The sequence below is a fragment of the Heterodontus francisci genome, chromosome 10 (genome assembly GCF_036365525.1).
Source record: "Heterodontus francisci isolate sHetFra1 chromosome 10, sHetFra1.hap1, whole genome shotgun sequence".
Classification (NCBI taxonomy): Eukaryota; Metazoa; Chordata; class Chondrichthyes; order Heterodontiformes; family Heterodontidae; genus Heterodontus; species Heterodontus francisci.
Window position 1 is genome coordinate 16968711 of NC_090380.1, and position 21248 is coordinate 16989958.

General features: G+C 41.8%; 1 protein-coding gene across 1 annotated transcript in view; it reads left to right on the plus strand.

Moving 5' to 3' along the window:
- The first annotated feature begins 386 nt into the window (after positions 1-386).
- cpb2 (carboxypeptidase B2 (plasma)) overlaps positions 387-21248 on the plus strand; it is a 53715-nt gene continuing 32853 nt past the window's right edge. The window contains exons 1-8 of the mRNA XM_068040181.1: positions 387-502; positions 878-953; positions 5703-5827; positions 6311-6422; positions 15282-15383; positions 15469-15573; positions 16495-16599; positions 20954-21044. Of these exons, the coding sequence (XP_067896282.1) occupies positions 423-502; positions 878-953; positions 5703-5827; positions 6311-6422; positions 15282-15383; positions 15469-15573; positions 16495-16599; positions 20954-21044 (796 nt within the window). The 5' untranslated portion in view covers positions 387-422. The remainder of the gene's footprint in view (positions 503-877; positions 954-5702; positions 5828-6310; positions 6423-15281; positions 15384-15468; positions 15574-16494; positions 16600-20953; positions 21045-21248) is intronic.

Genomic DNA, 21248 nt, shown 5'->3' on the forward strand with positions numbered 1-21248 from the left:
CACTGGCCCTCATTTAAATATATTAAAATCAGCTATTTGGGGACACAGCAGGCAGATTCTGGGAAGGGTCAAATCACTTGAGATAATTTGATGGGGGCAGGGTGGGCGATGGTAGGTGATGGGAGATTGTTTTGTGCCAGAAATTCTGAGCGGCAATAACAGAACACGTACTGACTGACACCATTACATAAAGCAGGAAGAAACAGAACCCAGTGTTGTCACCCTTGTGCCTACTTCCACCACGCCCCCAACAATGATCCATCTCCACCTGCTTCTGGCAGCAACTTTGTTTGTAAACTGGATTCCAGTCTATTTAAACTTTAACTAGAGTACAAATACTGAGTCCCGTGAATCAATAGTCCACGTCAAATAACAGAACACAAAAATCTTTCTACATTGTGTATTTCCGGTGCCCCCCCAAGATGGCATTTTATATTTTAGCTTGTTTGTTATTTACCTTCACTGGAGCAGTACTCGCCTCTTCACCAACAGAGAAAGTAAGGTAACTACGGAATCTTACCCGACCTTCAAATCATATTAGGATAATTTGCCTGTTTTGTTTGTGGAGTTGACAATAATCAAACCCCAATCAATCAAACTGGAATGGCAGTCACAGAGCTGGCCTTGATTCCTGCTCGGGACTCTTTCATGGAAGAAATTAAACCAGCTTGCAGCAATTCGCTTTGGGTTCAGCCATACTGCTGTACTTTCAGTTGACAGACATTGTTTATGTGGGTCAAATAAATCTTGGTAGCATTTGATCAATATTCATTTTTGTATATGAAATGAGTGTGTGAAATCATCCATTTAAAAATGGTCTGTATATTATCTTCAGGAGTCATCATTAATTCAACATCACATTTTTTTGTTTTTTTAGAGATCAGGTTTTGTCTATTCAGCCCCAGTCGGATGAAGAGATTCAATTTATCAAACAAATATCCAACCAATATAAGGTAAAGGTTACCTCTTTTTTAGGCATTAGTCAATGTTTTCATACAGTTCATTAACTTTACCTATTGCTGAATAATTTCCTTTAGAATTCCATGTAATGTGTTTGAGCAGTGTTCAAACATAGCAGTTTAGACCATTTAATTGTCTAGTTTCCTTTTAATCAAGATCCAGCACCTTTCCTCCATTGTTCAGCTCGTGGGATTGTCTGCATTTGGTTCCACTCGTACCTATCGGATCGTAGCCAGAGCACATACAGCAAGATTGCGTTCTTCTCTTTGTCTTTGAGTATTTTTCCACTTCTTGGTCAGTCACAACATTTTGCTCTTCCACGTTCACCAACTGGCCACTATTTATCCCTCAACCAAAATCACTAAAATCACGACCTGGTCATCATCACATTGCTGTTTGTGGGAGCTTGTTGTGCTCAAATTAGTTGCCATGTTTCCTACATTACAACAAAGACTACACTTTAAAAGTACTGCATTGGCTGTAAAACACTTTGGGACATTCTGAGGTCACAAAAGGCACTATGGATATGCAAGTCCTTCTTTATTTACACATTCCCTCATCTAAACTAGTTAAATTAGTACCAATTTTTGTCTTTTCACACTCCAAAACATCAGATTAGCAACCACCTCCCAACCTATGTTGGGATACCATCCTCACTGGGCAAATTCCAGTTACTTCCCGGGGAGCCCTAGTCATCTCCAAAAGCATCTTCCTGCTGTGCACATCATTTTAATTACTTATAGAAGCTAAATTTCCTTTAATTCTATATATGCTCCCAACATCTCTGGAAGTAATGCACACACCACATCTTTGGACCCTTCACTTTAAACTTACCCGTGTTTTATTCCTTTTTCATCTCCTTTCAACCTCTTTGATACAATTTTATCCCTAATACATATTCACCCCTTCCCCCTTTCAAACTGTTATTTCAATATCTGTTGCTCAATACCAGTAGAAAATAAAAAAGCCATATTAATATCCCTGTGCACAAAATTACATAGCATTACATAATATTTACAGAACAGAAACAGGCTATTTGGCCCACCAGGTTCATGTCGGTACTTATGCTCCACGCGACCTAGGCTGACACTCCAGTCCAGAGCTGCAGGAATGCAGCATAGCCGGAGGTGCCGTCTTTCAGATGAGACGTTAAACCGAGGCCCCACCTGCCCTCAAAGATTCCATGACACTATTTGAAGAAGAGCAGGGGTGTTCACCCCAGTGTCCTGGCCAGTATTTACCCCTCAACCAACATCATTAAAACAGATTTGCTGGTAATAGTCAGATTGTGATTTGTGAGAGCTTGCTTTGAGCAAACTGGCTTTCATGTTTCCTAAATTAGAACAATGACTACACTTCAGAAATACTTCATTGACTGTTCAACACTTTGGGATATCCTGAGGTTGTGAAAGTTGCAATATAAATCCAAGATCTGGATTTCTTTCTAACAATAAACTATCAACAACATGTACTTATATATAGAAACTTTGACATAATAAAAGGTCCCAAGGCATTTCACAGGGGTATTATTAAATAAAGTTTGATACCAAGCCAATTAAAGAGATGTTAGGACAGATGAGCAAACGTTTGGTCAAAGAAGTAGATTTTAAGGAGCGTTTTAAAGGAGAAAAGAGAGATAGAGAGGTGCAGAGGTTAAGGCAGGGAATTTCAGAGATTATGCAGCTGAAGGCATGGTCACCAATGTTGGAGAGGTTAAAATCGGGATTCCCAAAGGCCAGAATTAGAGGAGCGTAGATATCTCAGAAGGTTGTGGGGCTGGAGGAGATTACAGAGATAGGAAGGGGTGAGACCATGGAGGGATTTGAAAGCAAGGATGAGAATTTTCAAATTGAGGTGTTGCTTAACTGGGAGCAAATGTAGGTCAGTGAACACAGGAGTGATGGGTGAACAGGACTTGGTGTGAGTTAGGACACGGGCAGCAGAGGTTTGGATGATCTCAAGTTTATGGAGGATAGAACACGTGAGACCGGCCAGGAGTGCATTGGAATAGTCAAGTCTGGAGCTAACAAAGGCATGGTTGAGAGTTTCAACAGTAGATGAGCTGAGGAAGGGGGCAGAGTTAGGTGATGTTACGGAGATGGAAATAGATGTGTGTTCGGAAGCTCCCCTCAGGGTCTAATACGACACCAAGGGTGTAAACAGCCTGGTTCAGCCTCAGACTGTTGCCAGGGAGAGAAATCCACATATGTGGTATGTCACTACTCAGGCTCTGAAGTTAAATTCTACCATTTTATTAGTTGTATCAGTGCCCCATATGGCACTACATCTTGGGCTTCACTTCTGTTTTGACCATTGGTCTCAAGATCATTTTTCCTAGCCCTCTCTTCCTCATGTTGGGAATCCAATGCTCCAGACGTATTGAAAGTTTCTGCTGCAAATTTCTCTCAAAAGAATATACTCAACAGGCTGCTGGGCTCCAATATTAAGGCCTCACATGTAGAATCATACAGCAAAGAAGAGGGGCATTTGGTCCATCATGCTTGTGCCAGCTCTCTGAAAGAGCTATCCAATTATTCCCATGTAGCTGCTCTTTCCCCATATCCCGCAATTCTTTTCTTTTCCAGTATACATCCAATTCCCTTTTGAAAGTTACTACCAAATCTGCTTCCACCACCCTTTCAGTCAGTGCATTCCAGAGTATAACAATTTGCTGTGCAAAAAAAAGTCTTTTGTTACAACCGAGGCAGGAGGAGTGCACTGTCTTTTCTAGTTCCACTTCTCCACAGGTCACAACATATATTTAAATGTTTACCCTGTTACCAATACAGTCAATTATATACTCTATTTTTATTTCAGAATAAAATTCACCAACCAGATTTCCTTAATAAACAAAAAAATTATTAACTTATTACAAAACAAGACTTATCCAGTAAATATGCAAAACATTAACACACAGACTGAAATATAAAAGTTCCCTTTTAAATTCGCCTAACACACACACACCCTGGTTAAAGAAAAAATAAAGAGGTTTTCTCTGCAGAGATCTCTTTACAAAAAAGACAAAAAAATATTTTGGCCAAACACTTGTTAATTCTTGAAGGAAAAGGAAAAGATATGGAATTATATCAGTTGTCCCTTTATTCTGGCATCCCAAATACACATAGATGGCTGTCACTGGGATCTTTTTGGAGCAGTTCTCTTCAGGCGACATCGAGGATTAGTCTGGCAGGCTTTCCAGGAGAAATGCGGCATCAGGGATCAAACTGGATTCTCAGGGTTTCTCAGAGAGGTGGAGAAAGGATTAACTGGTATCTTCTCTCTTAGCAGGCTGACCCCCAATTGACTCAAAACAATCCAAAACGAAACCAACTCTTGACCACCATAAACTTGACAAGTCACTTCTCCGTAAACAACTCCCCCGAGTCACCAATGCTCCTATTGTTTACTGAGCTGAAGACATGTGACTTACAGTAAGTGTGTTTCTAAACTAAGTCCCAAAGTCCTCCCAATGACCTCATCTAAAAAAAAATGTCCAGCATCTATGTGACCTCTTCAATCCTCCAAAGGAATCCATTTCCACAATTTTAAAACACGTGTCCTCACAAAATATTTTTAAAAACGGAAGTACTTTCATAACACTCTTCATCTCACCACTGGTTCTTTGGCCAATTTTATTAAATGTGTGTTCTCTGGTTTTCTGACCCCCCCCCCCCCCCCACAAACCGCCAGTGGAGCCAGCATCTTTGTACTTAGTCTATCAAATCCCTTCCTCTATTAAATCTTCTCTTTATCTTCTCTGCTCTAAGGAGAACAATCCCACAAACTGAAGTCCCTCATCTCTGATACATTCTCGTAAATCTTCTCTGCATCCTCTCCAATGCCTTGACATCCTACCTGAAGTGTGTTCCCCAGGATTGGACACAATACTCCAGCCAAGCCCTACCCAGTGATTTATAAAGGTTTAGCTTAACTTCCTTGCTATTGTACTCTATGCTTCTATTTCTAAAACCAAGGATCCCACATGTTCTTTTAACAACCTTTTCATCTTTCCCTCCAAAAATTTTGTATGATACTTTGAGCAGAACAATGAATGTTATTCCTCATTCAAGTGAAAGAATATAAGTGCAAGGTGTAAGTTTCCCTTGTGTTTGGGTTCATTCTAATTCCAGTTCCGGACCAGGTATTCTTTGGCTCTGTCTGATTGGCAATGTCTCATTATTTGTTTAACCATGAATAGATTCTCAGCGACAGATACCAATCATGGCCTTGACCAAAGATTATCCTAAGCAGTCATAGAGGCATTGTAGATGTGTGACGGGTCCTCATATTATGTGTGATGCCAGTACACCATCTTTCTCAACCAAGTGCTCTGAACTAACCACTTCTGGAATCTTTCTCACCTCAATCTGCAAGTTGACTGGATTTGCCATAAAACAAACAGTGGAATATCAAATGACTATGTTAGGTGGGTTTCATTGATTGACATTCCAATACGGTTTTAGCTAAGGTGCATGGGATACATTTTACTTAGTATTGTGCAAGGATTGTGCAGGATTCTAGAACACCGAGTCTTGGGTGGTTCCCCTAAAAGGAGTCATGCTCATCGGGAACATCAATGGAATTCTACCCTGTTCTTATCAGTGGTCAGTCTGGCCGAAATCGGTTCTGAGATACAAATTCCAGTTAATTTGAGTATAGTTATAATTAGTGACTTAAGTGAAGGCTGGTTTTGATGATATTGTACAAAAATGTTAGTAACAACCTGAATTCATTATCTGCAGGCTGTTCTGTGGCAACCAAGCTCAATCAATGATATCAGAATCAACAAAGAAGTCCACCTTTACTTCAATGCATCTAATATTGAAGAGGTGAAAACTCAGCTGGCTACAGCAACCACTAGTTATAGGTATGCCAAACACTTTTTTTTTTATAATGATGCAGGTGTCACAGATAGAATACAGTACTGTAAGTGTTGCAAAGCCCCTTTGGTATTGCAGCTTTCCTCATGTGTGAGGATAGAAAGTGAGTTCTGGCAGCTGAGCCTGAATTTTGTACTCACCTGACAGCCACAAACACACACACCTTCCAGCAGGGGTCATTGGATAGCCATCGGGAGTGGGAACCCTGGGTGTTTTTCCTCTTCTTGACCCAGAGGTGCTGAGTTCCAATGGTAGCACTCCCACTGCTGCCCCAGATGGTCCATTGGATTTGCATATACACTGCACTTACCAACTGACCCACTAGGGGAGCTCTCATAGCACTTTCTACATTACAAGCCCCTGAAGTTTGCTACTACCTCCGGTGTGTCTTTTACTCATTTTATTTGGCTGATCATTTACTTTCCAGCAATCTCACTTGTCCACAATACTGGAATATGTATCATTTTTAGGGTAATGATTGAGGACGTTCAACAGCTCATAAAGAAACAGAAAGTTGGAAATGAGGCATTTCTGCCCCGTGGCTTTTCTTCATATTATGAAAGGTATCATCCACTGGAAGAGGTAAAAACTTTTTAAAAGCTTTTACTTATAAATATGTTAAGAGAAAGAGAGTGGTGGAGGACAATGTGGGACCTTTAAAGACAGATGTAGATGATAGCATAATGGACAATAAGGCAGGCTCGTTAAATGAATACTTTGTATCCATTTTCACAGAAAATAATGAGTCTTAAGATAGACAAATCTCCAGGACCTGATGGTTTACAGCCCAAAGTAAACTGCAGATGTATTAGTCATAATTCTCCAAAGGGCTGTAGAATCAGGAATTGCACCTTTGGAATGGAAAATTGCAAATGTCACATCATTATTTAGAATGAGAGGGGGAACACGGGTTATTACAAATCTTCAGTTTAAGATAAGTTTACTAGAATCTATCATTAGGCTGAGCACTTGGACAAGTTTGAGTTGACCAATGAGTGTCAAGTCTGACTAATCTGGTTACGTTTTTTTTTGCGGAGGTCATTGTAGCATTGTAGATAGGAGAGTGTCTAATGGATGTTGTCAAAACGGACTTGCAGAAGGCATTTGATAAAGTTCCACATTAGAGATTATTGAAGACACACAGAATTAGAGGTAACCTTGTGAGATGGATGAATAAATGGTTGGGAGGTAGGAGACAAAGCGTAGGGGTACAGGTAATATTCTTTGATTGGCAGATGTAATGAGTGGTTTTCCCCAGGGATCCATACTGGGGCCTCAGCTATTCCCAAAATGTAACAATAACTTAGATAAGAGGATGGAGAGTTATATTTACAAATCTGAAGATGACACTAAATTAAGAGGCATAACAATTTGTGTTGATGGGAGCATTTATAAAGGGCCATGCACAGACTAAGTGAGTGGGCAAAATTATAGCACAATAGAGTCCAATGAGTGTAGTCAACTATTTTTGATCTGAGAAAGACAAATGGTGAAGGATTTGGAGCTGTGGAGAAGCAAAGAAATGTAGGTATCCATGTACCCAAATCATGAAAAGATAGTGCACATGTAGAAAAGTAATCAAAAAGGCTAAAGGAATGCTGACCAAGGGGGTGGAATAAACAAGTAAGGAAGATATGCTTCAGTTGTACAGAGCCTTGGTTGAGAGATTGGGAGAGGCGGTGGGGAATGGTAATGTCACTGGACTAGCAATCCAGAAGCCCAAGCTAATGCTCTGGGGACATGGGTTCAAAGTTCACCATGGCAGCTGGTGGAATTAAATTTAAATTCCATGAAACCATTGTCGATTGTCATAAAAACCCATCGGGTTCACTAATGTCCTTTAGGGAAGGAAATCTGGTCATGCCTACTCTAAAAGAAATGAAACCAGACGGACCCGGCATCGATATAGGCAACAGAAACGACAACAGCACACCCTGTTGACCCTGCAAAGTCCTCCTTAGTAACATCTGGGGGCTTGTGCCAAAATTGGGAGATCTATCCCACAGTCTAGTCAAGCAACAGCCTGACATAGTCATATTCATGGAATCATACCTTACAGACAATGTCCCAGACACCGCAATCACCATTCCCGGTATGTCCTGTCCAATGGCAGTACAGACCCACCAGAGGTGGCAGCACAGTGGTACACAGTCAGGACGGAGTTGCACTGGGAGTCCTCAACATTGACTCGGGACCCCATGAACAAAGAACAAAGAACAGTACAGCACAGGAACAGGCCATTCGGCCCTCCAAGCCTGCGCCAATCTTGATGCCTGCCTAAACTAACACCTTCTGCACTTCCACGGCCCATATCCCTCTATTCCTTTCCTATTCATATATTTGTCAAGATGTCTCTTAAACGTCGCTATCAAAGTCTCACGCCATCAGGTCAAACATGGGAACGAAAACCTCCTGCTGATTACCATCTACTGCACCCACCCCTACCCCCACTAGCTGATTATTCCGTACTGCTCCATGTTGAACACCACTTGGATGCAGCACTGAGTGTGGCAAGGGCACAGAATGTACTCTGGGTGGGGAACTTCAATGTCCATCACCAACAGAGGCTCACTACTGACCGAGCTGGCTGAGTCCTAAAGTACATAGCTGCTAGACTGGGTATGCGGCAGGTGGTGAGGGAGTCAACGAGGGAAAAATATACTTGACCTCATCCTCACCAATCTACTGGTCACAAATGCAGCTGTCCATGACAGCACTGGTAGGAGTGACCACCACATGGTTCTTGTGGAGACGGTCCCGTCCTCACACTGGGGATATTCTCCAATATGTTATGTGGCACTACCACCATGCTGAATGGGATAGATTTCAAACAGATCTAACAACTCAAATTTGGGCCTCCATGAGGTGCTGTGGGCCATCAGCAACAGCAGAACTGTACTCAACCACAATCTGAAACCTTATAGCCTGCCACATCCCCCACACTACCATTACCATCAAGCTGGGGGATCAACTTTGGTTCAATGGAGAGAGCAGGAAGGAAGGCAGGAGCCCTAGCAAAACTGGAATCAATGGGAATCAAGGAGAAACTCTCCACTGGTTGGAGTCATACCTATCATAAAGGAAGATGGTTGTGGTTGCTGGAGGCCAATCACCTCAGTCCCAGGAAATCACTACAGGAATTCCTCAGGGTGATGTCCTATGCCCAATCATCTTCAGCTGCTTCATCAATGACCTTCCCTCCAGCATTAGGTCAGAAGTGGGGATGTTCACTGATGATTGCACTATGTTCAGCAACATTCACAACTCCTCAGATACTGAAACAGTCTGTGTCCATATGCAACAAGACCCAGACATCATTCAGGCTTGGGCTGATAAGTGGTAAGTTACATTCGCACAACAAAACTGCCAGGCTATGACCATCTCTAACAAGAGAGAATCCAACCATCTCCCCTTGACATTCCATGGCATTACCGTTGCTGAACTCCCCAATATCAACATCCTGGAGGCTTTCATCGATCAGAAACTGAACTGGAGTAGCCATGTAAGTGCAGTGGCTACAACAGCAGGACAGAGGCTGGGAATTCTGTGGCGAGTAACTCACCTCCTGACTCCCCAAAGCCTGTCCACCATCTACAAGGCACAAGCCAAGAGCATGATGGAATACTCTCCACTTACAGCTCCAACAACATTCAAGAAGCTCGATACCATCCAGGACAAAGCAGCCTGCCTGACTGGCACCCCATCCACTACCTTCAACATTCACTCCCTCCACCACCGATGCACAGTGATAGCAGTGTGTACCATCTACAAGATGCACTGCAGCAACAAACCAAGGCTCCTGCAACGGCACCTTACAAACCTGTGACCTCTACCACCTAGAAGGACAAAGGCATAAGATGCATGGGAACGCCACCAGCTGCAAGTTCCCCTCCAAACTACACACCATCCTGACTTGGAACTATAACACCGTTCCTTCACTGTCGCTGGGTAAGAATCCCGGAACTCCCTTCCTAACAGCACTGTGGGTATACCTACCCCACATGGACTGCACTGTGGGTGTACCTACATCTTATGAACTGTAGCATTTCAAGAAGGTGACTCATCACCTTCTCAAGGGCAATTAGGGATGGGCAATAAATGCTGGCCTGGCCAGCGACGCCCACATCCCATGAAAGAATAAAAAAAAGGAAAAGATTGCGGAGACTGGGCCTATATTCTCTAGAGTTTAGAAAAATGAGAGGTAATCTCATTGAGGCATACAAAATTCTTAGAGGGCTTCACAGGGTAGATGCAGGAAGGGTGTTCCCCTGGGCTGGGGGTGTCTAGAGCCAGGGGACACAGTCTCAGAAGAAGAGGTGGGCCATTTAGGACTAGATAAGGAGGAATTCCTTCACTTAGAGGGTGGCGAATCTTTGGAATTCTCTACCCCAGAAGACTGTGGAGGCTCAGTCATTGAGTATATTCAAGATAGAGATCAGAGTATTTCTAGATATTAAAAGATATCAAAGGATTTGGGGATAGTGTGGGAAAATGGCTTTGAGATAAAGATCAGCCATGATCAAGTTGAATAGCGGAGCAAATTCGATGGGCCGATTGGCCTATTCCTGCTTCTATGTTCCTACGACCAGGGATAGGCACTGACATAAAAGCAAAATACTGCGGATACTGGATATCTAAAATAAAAACAGAAAGTGCTGGAAATACTCAGCAGGTCTGACAGCATCTGTAGAGAGAAAAGCAGAGTTAATGTTTCAAGTCGGTGACCTTTCATCAGAACTGGCAAAGGTTAGATATGTAATAAATTTTAAGCAAATAAAGCAGGGGTGGGGGAAAAGAGAACAAAAGGGAAGGTGTGTGATAGGACATAGGGCCAGAGAGATTAACTGACAAAGAGGTCGTGGAGCAAAGGCAAACAGAGTGTGCTAATGGTGTAGCGAAAGACAAAGCATTAGTGCAGAGGGAGTGTTAATGACAGAATAATGAGCAGCCCTAGACAAAAACACAAACATGAAAAAAACAGTAGGAAGGCACATGGTAAAAAACAAAAAAAAGGAACAAAATAAAATACAATAAAAATAAAAAAGGGCCAGTTATGCTCTGAAATTATTGAACTCAATGTTCAGTCCAGTAGGCTGTAGTGTGCCTAATCGGAAAATGAGATGCTGTTCCTTGAGCTTGCATTGATGGTCATTGGAACACTCCAGTGGGCCCAGGACAGAGATGTGGACATGAGAGTGGGGCATGTGTTGAAAGGGCCAGCAACCAGAAGCTTAGGGTCATGTTTTCGGACTGAGTGGAGGTGTTCCGCAAAGCAGTCACCCAATCGGTGTTTGGTCTCCCCAATGTAGAGGAGACTACACTGTGAGCAGCGAATACAGTATACTGAATTGAAAGAAGTACAAGCAAATCGCTGCTTCACCTGAAAGGAGTGTTTAGGGCCTTGGATAGTGAGGAGAGAGGAGGTAAAAGGGCAGGTATTACACCTCCTGCAATTGCATGGGAAGGTGCCGTAGGAAGGGGACAAGGTGTCAGGGGTAATGGAGGAGTGGACCTGGGTGTCGCGAAGGGAACAATCCCTTTGGATTTAATTATGCCTCTCTGTTACGGCCACGTGGTGAGGTGTGTGGGTGGTTCCCACTGTTCAACTCCCTGACCACAGCAAGTGTTTTTTGTTATTAGTGTTTAACCCTTTTGGTGTTTTATTTGTCAAATAAACAGACAAGTTTTCTTCTAGGTTTAAAACAGAAAATCAATTATTTATTGATCAATATGCCTTAACCCAAAATTGTTTCAACGGCATCCACTCATGCATTTGCTCGCACGCGGGCACACAAACAAACACACAGACAAAGAGACAGAGAGGAAAAGGGGTAAGTGGTTATAAGTGGGGTAGGTTTCAGGGGTCACGGTAAACCTGTTAAATTCTCTTGGAAGTCAAGTTCTCGTTGGTTGCAGGCCTGAGGTGTTTGTAGTTTTCTCTCCTGGTTGAAAGTTCAGTTGAAGACAGTGAATCACTTCTACTTCACTGTTGCATAAGTAAAGCTGTAGAATTTACAGCAGGGCTCTTCCCTTCTGTCTTGCTGGATTTCTCCCAGCCTCTTAGCTGGAAATAAGCTTCTTGGTGAGGCTTCTTTCTGGGTGTCTCTCTCTCTAGGGCTTCCTTTTAAAGGTAAATATTTGCTACATCCCCTCTGCTGGGAGACAGGGATTTTTTTCTGACAATGATCCAGGATGTGGCTACTTCACACCTTCCTTGTTTCAGAAGAACCCATTCAATTCAGGAATATTTCAGGATGGGTGTAGAATAGATGCTATTGATACCTGTTAGCTTTGAAGAAATTCCTTTGTCCCTGCCCGACAGTTTGAATATACAAAAGCCAAGTCTTTTACCTTCGGTGGCCATTTTGGAGCACATTGTTCACTTTTTAGAAGGCAGGTCCATTTTTTAAAAGGCAAAGTCAATTTTATAACTCCACAGTTTTAGTCCTTAATTTTTTCATCGCCGTACTTGTTGTGCGCGTGACAGTCTGTGAAATTCAAAAAGAGCTTTCAATCAAAAATGTATTCAAACAAAACTCATAAATACTTGCATCTTATCTGAATAATTTGAATCCTCCTTATTGTATACCTTACCCAGACAACTACATCTAACAGTGCAACAAAATAAGCTGTAGCCTCTTTATAAGTGAACCTGATTACCTCATATGTACCATAATTGAAAACAAGAAACCAATACCACAAAACATGCAGAACACAAATTATTGCTTCTCTCTCCACAGATGCTGCCAGTCTTTTTGTTTTTACACCACAATACATGCTCCGTTTGTGTCACCGAAGGCAGATGCAATATACACAATTGTGGACAAATTTATTTCAGAATCACTTCAGCTGTGGCAGGGACATTAATTGGAGGAAATTGGATCTCATTTGTTCACCATCACTTTGTTTTTTTAATGCTAATCGAGATGACAGGAACTAACACAAATGGTGATGTCTTATGAAGTTTGTGTCTGAGGTGGAGTTCCAAAGACACTAGGCTTGGCGGTGATGGTGGTAGTTAGTGGAATGGGTAGGGTGTATGTGCAAAGTTCAAATTACCTAAAGATGCCTCCACCAACAGTACAAAGTGTGTATTCCTATTTTCTCAGATCAGTCTGTCCTTTCCCTTTGTGAGATCTGCTCTATTTCAACCTTTGGTGGGCATTTCAACATCACTGACTGAAGCAGTCATCACAATTCCACCCAGAAAAGCATCTTTTTCTCCATTTCAGACAAATCTTAGAGCAAATTGGAGACCAGGTAAGGTGAGGCAATGGGTGGGCAACGAGGCAGTGATGGGAAAGTGGTTTCAGAGAATTCCATTCAGATGTCAGTATGTTCCTGTTTAAATTTAGCTTCTTACTTTAGCAAGCAAATTACACCAGGCACGCCCAACAATCAAGTAGAAGAATAAACACATGTGCTGATTGACAGGAACACGATAACATGGAGCTATTTTAACAAGGTAAATTCACCAATCCCACTCTTCCAACAGGGAGCTGTGCTTGAACAGAACACAATCAGAGAGATGAATCCAAAACTGAAAGCACAACATCAATGAATTAACCCTAAAATATTCAACAATAGTAAATTATCAGAATACAAAGAAGCACAATGATTAGTGACAAGTGACAGTTTTAATACCTCTTTAACCCTGACACTGTTTATTATAAAATGTCTACTCTTGTTTAGTAGTTGAAGACTGGTGAGATATTAAAGGCTGATATCATATCACCCCTAATTCTGCAGAGACTCTTGCCAACAGCTAGCACACTGTAATTCTGAAAATGGTATCATTGTTTTACGAATGGAATCTCATCACTACTCAGTAAAGTGTTTGACAGAGTTGGGTAGTACAAAGTGATGGAAAAGGTTAAAGTGTCAGGCTAGTTAGAGTGGATTGATGTCTGGCTATGGCAGTGTTGCACTTTCAGGTGCCAATAAATACTGACAGTGACTGTGGAATCAGGTAGCCTTGGGTTTTAACATATCCCAGAGGTTGGCTTACATTTTGCCAGAACTCATTTCTGAACAGTGGAATCTGCCATCAAAGGCCAGATGTTGATAGATGTAGGATTCAGGCTCCAACTGATGCTGTAAATTAGTTTTAACTTTAAAACTTGGCTCAGTAATAAGGAGGTGATTCATAGGAGGAAATACATCTACTGAGTACAATTAATCTGTGAGTCCCGAGTTCTCTATAAAAATATTCAGCTAGATTGCTTTTGCACCAGCGTACATTCAAATAGTGCTTTAGAACGAACGGCAGAGGATGCGGGCAGATGCAAGGTGACCCCGAAATAGCCAGCCCACTTAATACAGTGAGCCTTTGGAATCAGACAAATGGTCATGTTCATTTGTTGGATATCGGTGGTTTTCAGGGACAGTGTGATTGGCGGGGTTTCTATTCACCAATCTTAATGATGTCATGAACTTTAAAACTTCATAGCTTGATTAGCCTGTGTTTGACTAGCGGAAAACCTTGTTTCCAGCCACATCCCAGCATTCAGTTCAACAGCTGAACTCCATATTAGTTGGCAACTTTTAAGGTAAAACTCTGTTATGAGCATATTTCAGGCAGTTCACAGGATATTTCTCCTACAAATCATTCTTTGAGGATATTTCTGGGCATTTTTTCGACAAAGGCCATCTTAATTCATCTTTCTAAAACAGTCCAACAGTCCCCCAAATTGCTGCATCCAAATGTTTCTTAAATTATTCTTAGGTTTTCACCTCTATCACTTTATCTGGGAGTCCTTTCCATTTGTTGATCTCTCTTTGTGTGAGGAGAAGAAGAATGTCTTGCAATCTTCATAAACTTATCTTTTATCAGTTTGAGCCTGTACCCTAATGTTCTTTCTAGATTAATCTTTACCATAATCTTAACTGTCTTGCATATCTCTGTCAGAGAACCTCCTTTGCAGGCTGAAGACACAAGTCTCTCCAGTCTTTCCTCAGTCACTCGAACACTATGGTCAGCCTCATGGTTCTACTCTGCACTTCCCTCCAGTGTTTGATTGCCTCCCTTGTATTTTGGTGCTCACAGCACTATACAGTTTGACCACAAGTCCTTCTAAGGTACGATTATGCACAAGTCCTAGAGTGGGACTTAAACCCACAACCTTCTAACTCAGAGACAAGAATGCTACCAGCTGAGCCAAGCTGACATTGTTAATGCCAGGTTAGGTGATATAATCTATTTGTACCCTGCATTTCAATGATACGTTCAAACATAATAATGACCAACATGCCATTGGAAACAATGAACATTCCTGGTACATACCGATGACAAAGATCGTAAAGGTAAGAAATTGCTGAATCCCTTTCTCTCCCAGACTTAGCCTTTTGATGTATAACATCATAGCAAACCAATTACTTGTGACAAAATGAGAATGTAAATTATATTAATTACTTGCTCTTATGCCTAGATGTTATTTACAGATTTATTTATGGATGTCACAAATTTCGAAAGCATATCCATCCTTCATTCAAAAAATACTTATTGGGCCATCATCTGAGAAGCGTCTAATTTATGTCTTAAAGGTAAAGGTGCTTTCTGTTTTATTTCTGTTTTTTTCCTCTTTAATAATGGCCAGGTCCTCATCCCGTGTCACTATTCTTTCTCCAGATCTTCAACGGTACTGTCCAATCGAAAGGTGCGTTGTGGATTGACTGTGGTATCCATGGCCGAGAATGGATAGCACCTGCATTCTGTCAGTGGTTCGTACAATATGTGAGTGTCACAAAGACAGATTATATACAAACATGAGGCTGTGATGCATCTTGCCCCCCCCCCTCCCCGCCCCCAAGTAAATCTTTACTTGGAAAGTAAGGGTATTGGTATGGGGCAGGGAATTGGGATTTAAAAGATCTTCTATGGTTAGTAAGATGGCTAGTTAGGCCACAGCTGGAGTACTGTGTACAGTTCTGGTCACCACACTATAGGAAGGATGTGATTGCACTGGAGAGGGTGCAGAGGAGGTTCACCAGGATGTTGCCTGGGCTGGAGCATTTCAGCTATGAAGAGAGACTGGCTAGGCTAGGGTTATTTTCCTTAGAGCAGAGAAGGCTGAGAGGGGACCTGATTAAAGTATACAAAATTATGAGGGGCATAGATAGGGTAGATAGGAAGAAATGTTTTCCCCTAGCGGAGGTGTCAATAACCAGGGGGCATAGATTTAAGGTAAGGGGCAGGAGGTTTAGAGGGGATTTGAGGAAAAATCTTTTCACCCAGAGGGTGGTTGGAATCTGGAACACACTACCTGAAGGGGTGGTAGAGACAGGAACCCTCACAACATTTAAGAAGTATTTAGATGAGCACTTGAAATGCCATAGCATACAAGGCTACAGGCCAAGTGCTGGAAAATGGGATTAGAATAGATAGGTGCTTGATGGCTGGCACGGACACAGTGGGCCGAAGGGCCTGTTGCTGTGCTGTATAACTCTACGACACTATGACTCTAGCAGGTTCAATGAGCTGAATGGTCTGCTCCTGTTCCTACCTGCTTACATAATATTGCACACAATTCTGTCAGAACAAATGTCAGGCTCCATTTTTTGCACACTGTAAAGATGTGAAAATTCTAGATTTACATACACCTGTCTTTGGTTTTATATAGTTAATGGTTTTGTCAATGCGTCTGCCATGTTTTAGCTTGTAGATGCACGGGACAAGGTGATCACTAACATTCTACAATCTTTTGAAATATATGTCCTTCCTGTGTGGAATGTTGATGGCTATGAGTACACATGGACAACTGTAAGTCTTTTTTATTTACTTGTTAATATTATGTTAATATAATACATAATATAATACATATAATATAACATAATAATATAATATATGTTAATATTACACTTGCGTGATCACTACATTTGAAGAAACTGCGGAGAGAAAAAAGTGATCTAAAAATAGTTTTTCTGGTAATTGTGTAATCTGAAGCCTAGTTAGCTGTCTGATTTGGGTAAAAGGTTTTAAATAGACCCACCAGTGAATGGAGAGTGGAAAAGGGAGGTAGAAAGAAAATAAAGGAGGAATTAGAGGAAATCCAACATGAAAAATAAAAAAAAGTGTAGAGGAATCAGCAAGGAAGTTTAAACAGATTTAAATCAAAAGTTGCTGATTACCTAATTGTTTTGTTAAATGTGTTTCAGGAATACTTATTAGAAACAAATAATTCCTGAAAAAGTAATGAATAAAGCTCATAATTTGTTTGAAGGTTGGAATGACATGGAATCGTAGTGAATCCCTTTGGCCTTTGCCCACGGACTGTATCGTTCCAGTCAATTGCAGTACAGAAATGGATGTGGATGTGGAGAAAAATTTGCAGCCTTTAAACAGAAAAAAAACAAGTGGAAATATATTTCAGGAAATCATTAGGGACATAGGAACATAAGAAATAGGTGCAGGAGTAGGCCATTCAGTCCCTCAAGCCTGCTCCGCCATTCAGTAGATCATGGCTGATCTGATTGTGGCCTCAACTCCACTTTCCTGCCTGCTTCCCATAACCCTTGACTCCTTTGTCGATCAAAAATCTGTCTAACTCAGCCTTGAATATATTCAATGACCCAGCCTCCACTGCTCTCTGGGAGAAGAAATTCAAAGAACAAAGAACAGTACAGCACAGGAACAGGCCATTCGGCCCTCCAAGCCTGCGCCAATCTTGATGCCTGCCTAAACTAAAACCTTCTGCACTTCCGGGGTCCGTATCCCTCTATTCCCATCCGATTCATATATTTGTCAAGATGCCTCTTAAAGGTTGCTATCGTATCTGCTTCCACCACCTACCCCGGCAGAAAGTTCCAGGCACTCACCACCCTCTGTGTAAAGAACTTGCCTCGCACATCCCCTATAAACTTTGCCCCTCGCACCTTAAACCTATGTCCCCTAGTAACTGACTGTTCCACCCTGGGAAAAAGCTTCTGACTATCCACTCTGTCCATGCCACTCATAACTTTGTAACCCTCTATCATGTCGCCCCTCCACCTCCGTCGTTCCAGTGAAAACAATCCGTGTTTATCCAACCTCTCCTCATAGCTAATGCCCTCCAGACCTGGCAACATCCAGGTAAACCCCTTCTGTACCCTCTCCAAAGCCTCCACGTCCTTCTGGTAGTGTGGCGACCAGAATTGCACGCAATATTCTAAGTGTGGCCTAACTAAAGTTCTGTACAGCTGCAGTATCACTTGCCTATTTTTATACTCTATGCCCCAACCGATGAAGGCAAGCATGCCGCATGCCTTCTTGACTACCTTATCCACCTGCGTTGCCACTTTCAGTGACCTGTGGACCTGTACGCCCAGATCTCTCTGCCTGTCAATACTCCTAAGGGTTCTGCCATTTACTGTATACTTCCCACCTGCATTAGACCTTCCAAAATGCATTACCTCACATTTGTTCAGATTAAACTCCACCTGCCATTTCTCCGCCCAAGTCTCCAACCGATCTATATCCTGCTGTATCCTCTGACAATCCTCATCACTATCCGCAACTCCACCAACCTTTGTGTCGTCCGCAAACTTACTAATCAGACCAGCTACATTTTCCTCCAAATCATTTATATATACTACAAACAGCAAAGGTCCCAGCACTGATCCCTGCGGAACACCACTAGTCACATCCCTCCATTCAGAAAAGCACCCTTCCATTGCTACCCTCTGTCTTCTATGACCGAGCCAATTCTGTATCCATCTTGCCAGCTCACCTCTGATCCCGTGTGACCTCACCTTTTGTACCAGTCTGCCATGCGGGACCTTGTCAAAGGCTTTACTGAAGTCCATACAGATAACATCCACTGCCCTTCCTTCATCAATCATCTTCGTCACTTCCTCAAAAAACTCAATCAAATTAGTGAGACACGACTTCCCCTTCACAAAACCATGCTGTCTTAAATTCCTCCTCATCTCTGTCATAAATGGGAGACCCCTTATTCTGAAACTGTGCCCCCTCATTCTAGATTTCTGCATGAGGGGAAACATCCTCTCAGCATCTACCCTATCAAACCCCCTCAAAATCTTAAATAAAAACAGAACGTGCTGGAAAAACTCAGCAGGTCTGGCAGCATCTCTGGGGAGAGAAGAAGAGTTAACGCTTCAGGTCAGTGACCCGTTCAAAAATAATTTAGAATTATATGGTGCCTTTCGCGTGCTCACCACATCCCAAAATGCTTCAAAATTAATGAAGTACTTTTGAAGTGTAGTCACTGTGGTAATGTAGGAAATAATGTTGTAATGCAGTTGATGGGGATCAAGCCGGGGAGTAGGACTGACTGCATAGCTCTGTGGAGAGCCGGCATGGACTTGATGGGCTGAATGGCCTCCTACAGTGCCATAAGTGACTCTATGATCTGTACTAGAGTTGATCTCCATTTACTCTTCATGAAAATGCAGCAGTTACAAAATTCCCTCACTACCCTTATTCCCAAATGCTGGCAAATCAAGCAAAAACAAAAATTCAACTACATTTCTTTTTTTTTAACATGTTTCTCCGATCAACACTGCAGCACTCCTTCAGTACTGCATTGAGTGATTGACTAGATTTTGGGCTTAAGTCCCTAGAGGAGGACTTATACTAATAACCTTCTGATTCAGAGACATGAGTGTTACCACTGAGTTCCAGCTGATATGCAGCAGTTTAAAAAAAGTCAAAACAGTACATCCAAATCTTGCCCTAAAATACTTCATACATTCTATACAGCAGTTTTATCAACTACTAGAAATATTGCCATCTTGAGACTTTTAGTGTACTGTCTGAGGTCTAACAGAATGATGGAGCACACCTTTTTTCAAATATTGTTCCAGGATGTAGGCAACACTAGCAAGACCACATTTACTGCCCATCCCTACTTGACCTGGTGGGCTGCCTGAGTGAACCACTGCAATGTTTATGGCAATGGTGCTTTCAGAGTGCTCTTAGGTAGAGAATTCCAGGATATTGGCCTAGCAAAGATGAAGGAACTGTCTGGATCAATGCTGAAAGATACAAAAGGATATTAAGAGTCAACCACATAGTGTGAGCTTGGACTTAGCTCAGTGTCATAACTTGCCATGGTAGAACTTGATCTCGCAACCTCTAGATTACCCGCCCAACATCATAACCACTAGACTACTGGACAATAGAGATGGCAGCTTCCATATTGTTCAGGCAAATTCTATTGAGAATATTGTGCATAATAAATGTCAGGCCAGTGCATCCTCTTGTTAACAACTGGAGCATGAGGGGCAAGAAACAAGCATCTTTCTGAAATCTATATTCACACACTTCTTATTCTCTATAACAAAGCAATCTAATCAATATGAGATTTGTACTCAAAATTGCTGCAAAGAGGTAACACCCAACAAATTAACAATTCACTTGCGTAATGATAAACATACAACAGATGTCCTCGGCAATCCAGAGGTAGTTCTTGGAATCTTGGACAAATTGTTGAAGGCCCTTGCTGTGATGTGACCATTTTGTAGATATGGTGATTGTGATCTGCCTTCTGTCCCCTAACTACATCTGTCTAATAAGGCTTCGCTTCTCATTTATTCTGTACTGGATATACTTCTCTGTCAATGAATCCATTGGGATTCAATTGCAACAAAAAAAGGCCCCACGAAAATGCTGCCAATGACAACTACTCCACATTTTTTTTCCGGGGGCAACCAGCCCTGAGCAGTTTCCTGTTAGATTTGGCTTAGTGTAACTGAAGACCCAACAGAGAGATTGCAGGGTTCCTCTCTGACATGGAGAATATCCTTCCCGGCAGTCATGAATGCTAACGGGATGTGATGCCACCAAATCTGCAAATTCACGTGCTGTCCAAAGCTATTTCAATATGCGTTGTAAAGACTTCAGTCGGAATCTTCTCCCACTTTGGAGTGGTGTGACTTCTGTGATACAGGTTTTGAAATAAAATAGGACTGAAAAGCAGGTAAGCAAGACTATAATAACACTGTGTAAAAGGTACTAGGAATATACATATCAATTTCTAATTGTCATTCGAATAGGTGGTGCTCCATTTAAAAATTACTACAAAATCTCCCAACTTGGAATTTCCCATTTTGTCACTGGATTATAACTTAATGACAATTAAAAACAAAAAAAAAATGTTGTGAATTGAATATTTCAGGACCGCTTCTGGAGGAAGAACCTTTCCAAACACAAAAGGGGTCGATGTGTAGGGACTGATCTAAACCGCAACTGGGATGCAAGTTGGTGCGGTAAGGTGTTTAAAGATTTCAAAGCATAAAGCTTAATCCATAGTGTTTGTTCTCACTTTCACTTTGGGTGAATCCATGACTCATTTTCAGAACTCCATGAAGTCTGTTTCAGTGGTGTAAGAATTCTGGCACTTGCTGTGGTAACTGAGACCAATATCTGCGTTTACCATAGCAAACTGTAAGGAGACATTTTACCACACGGTC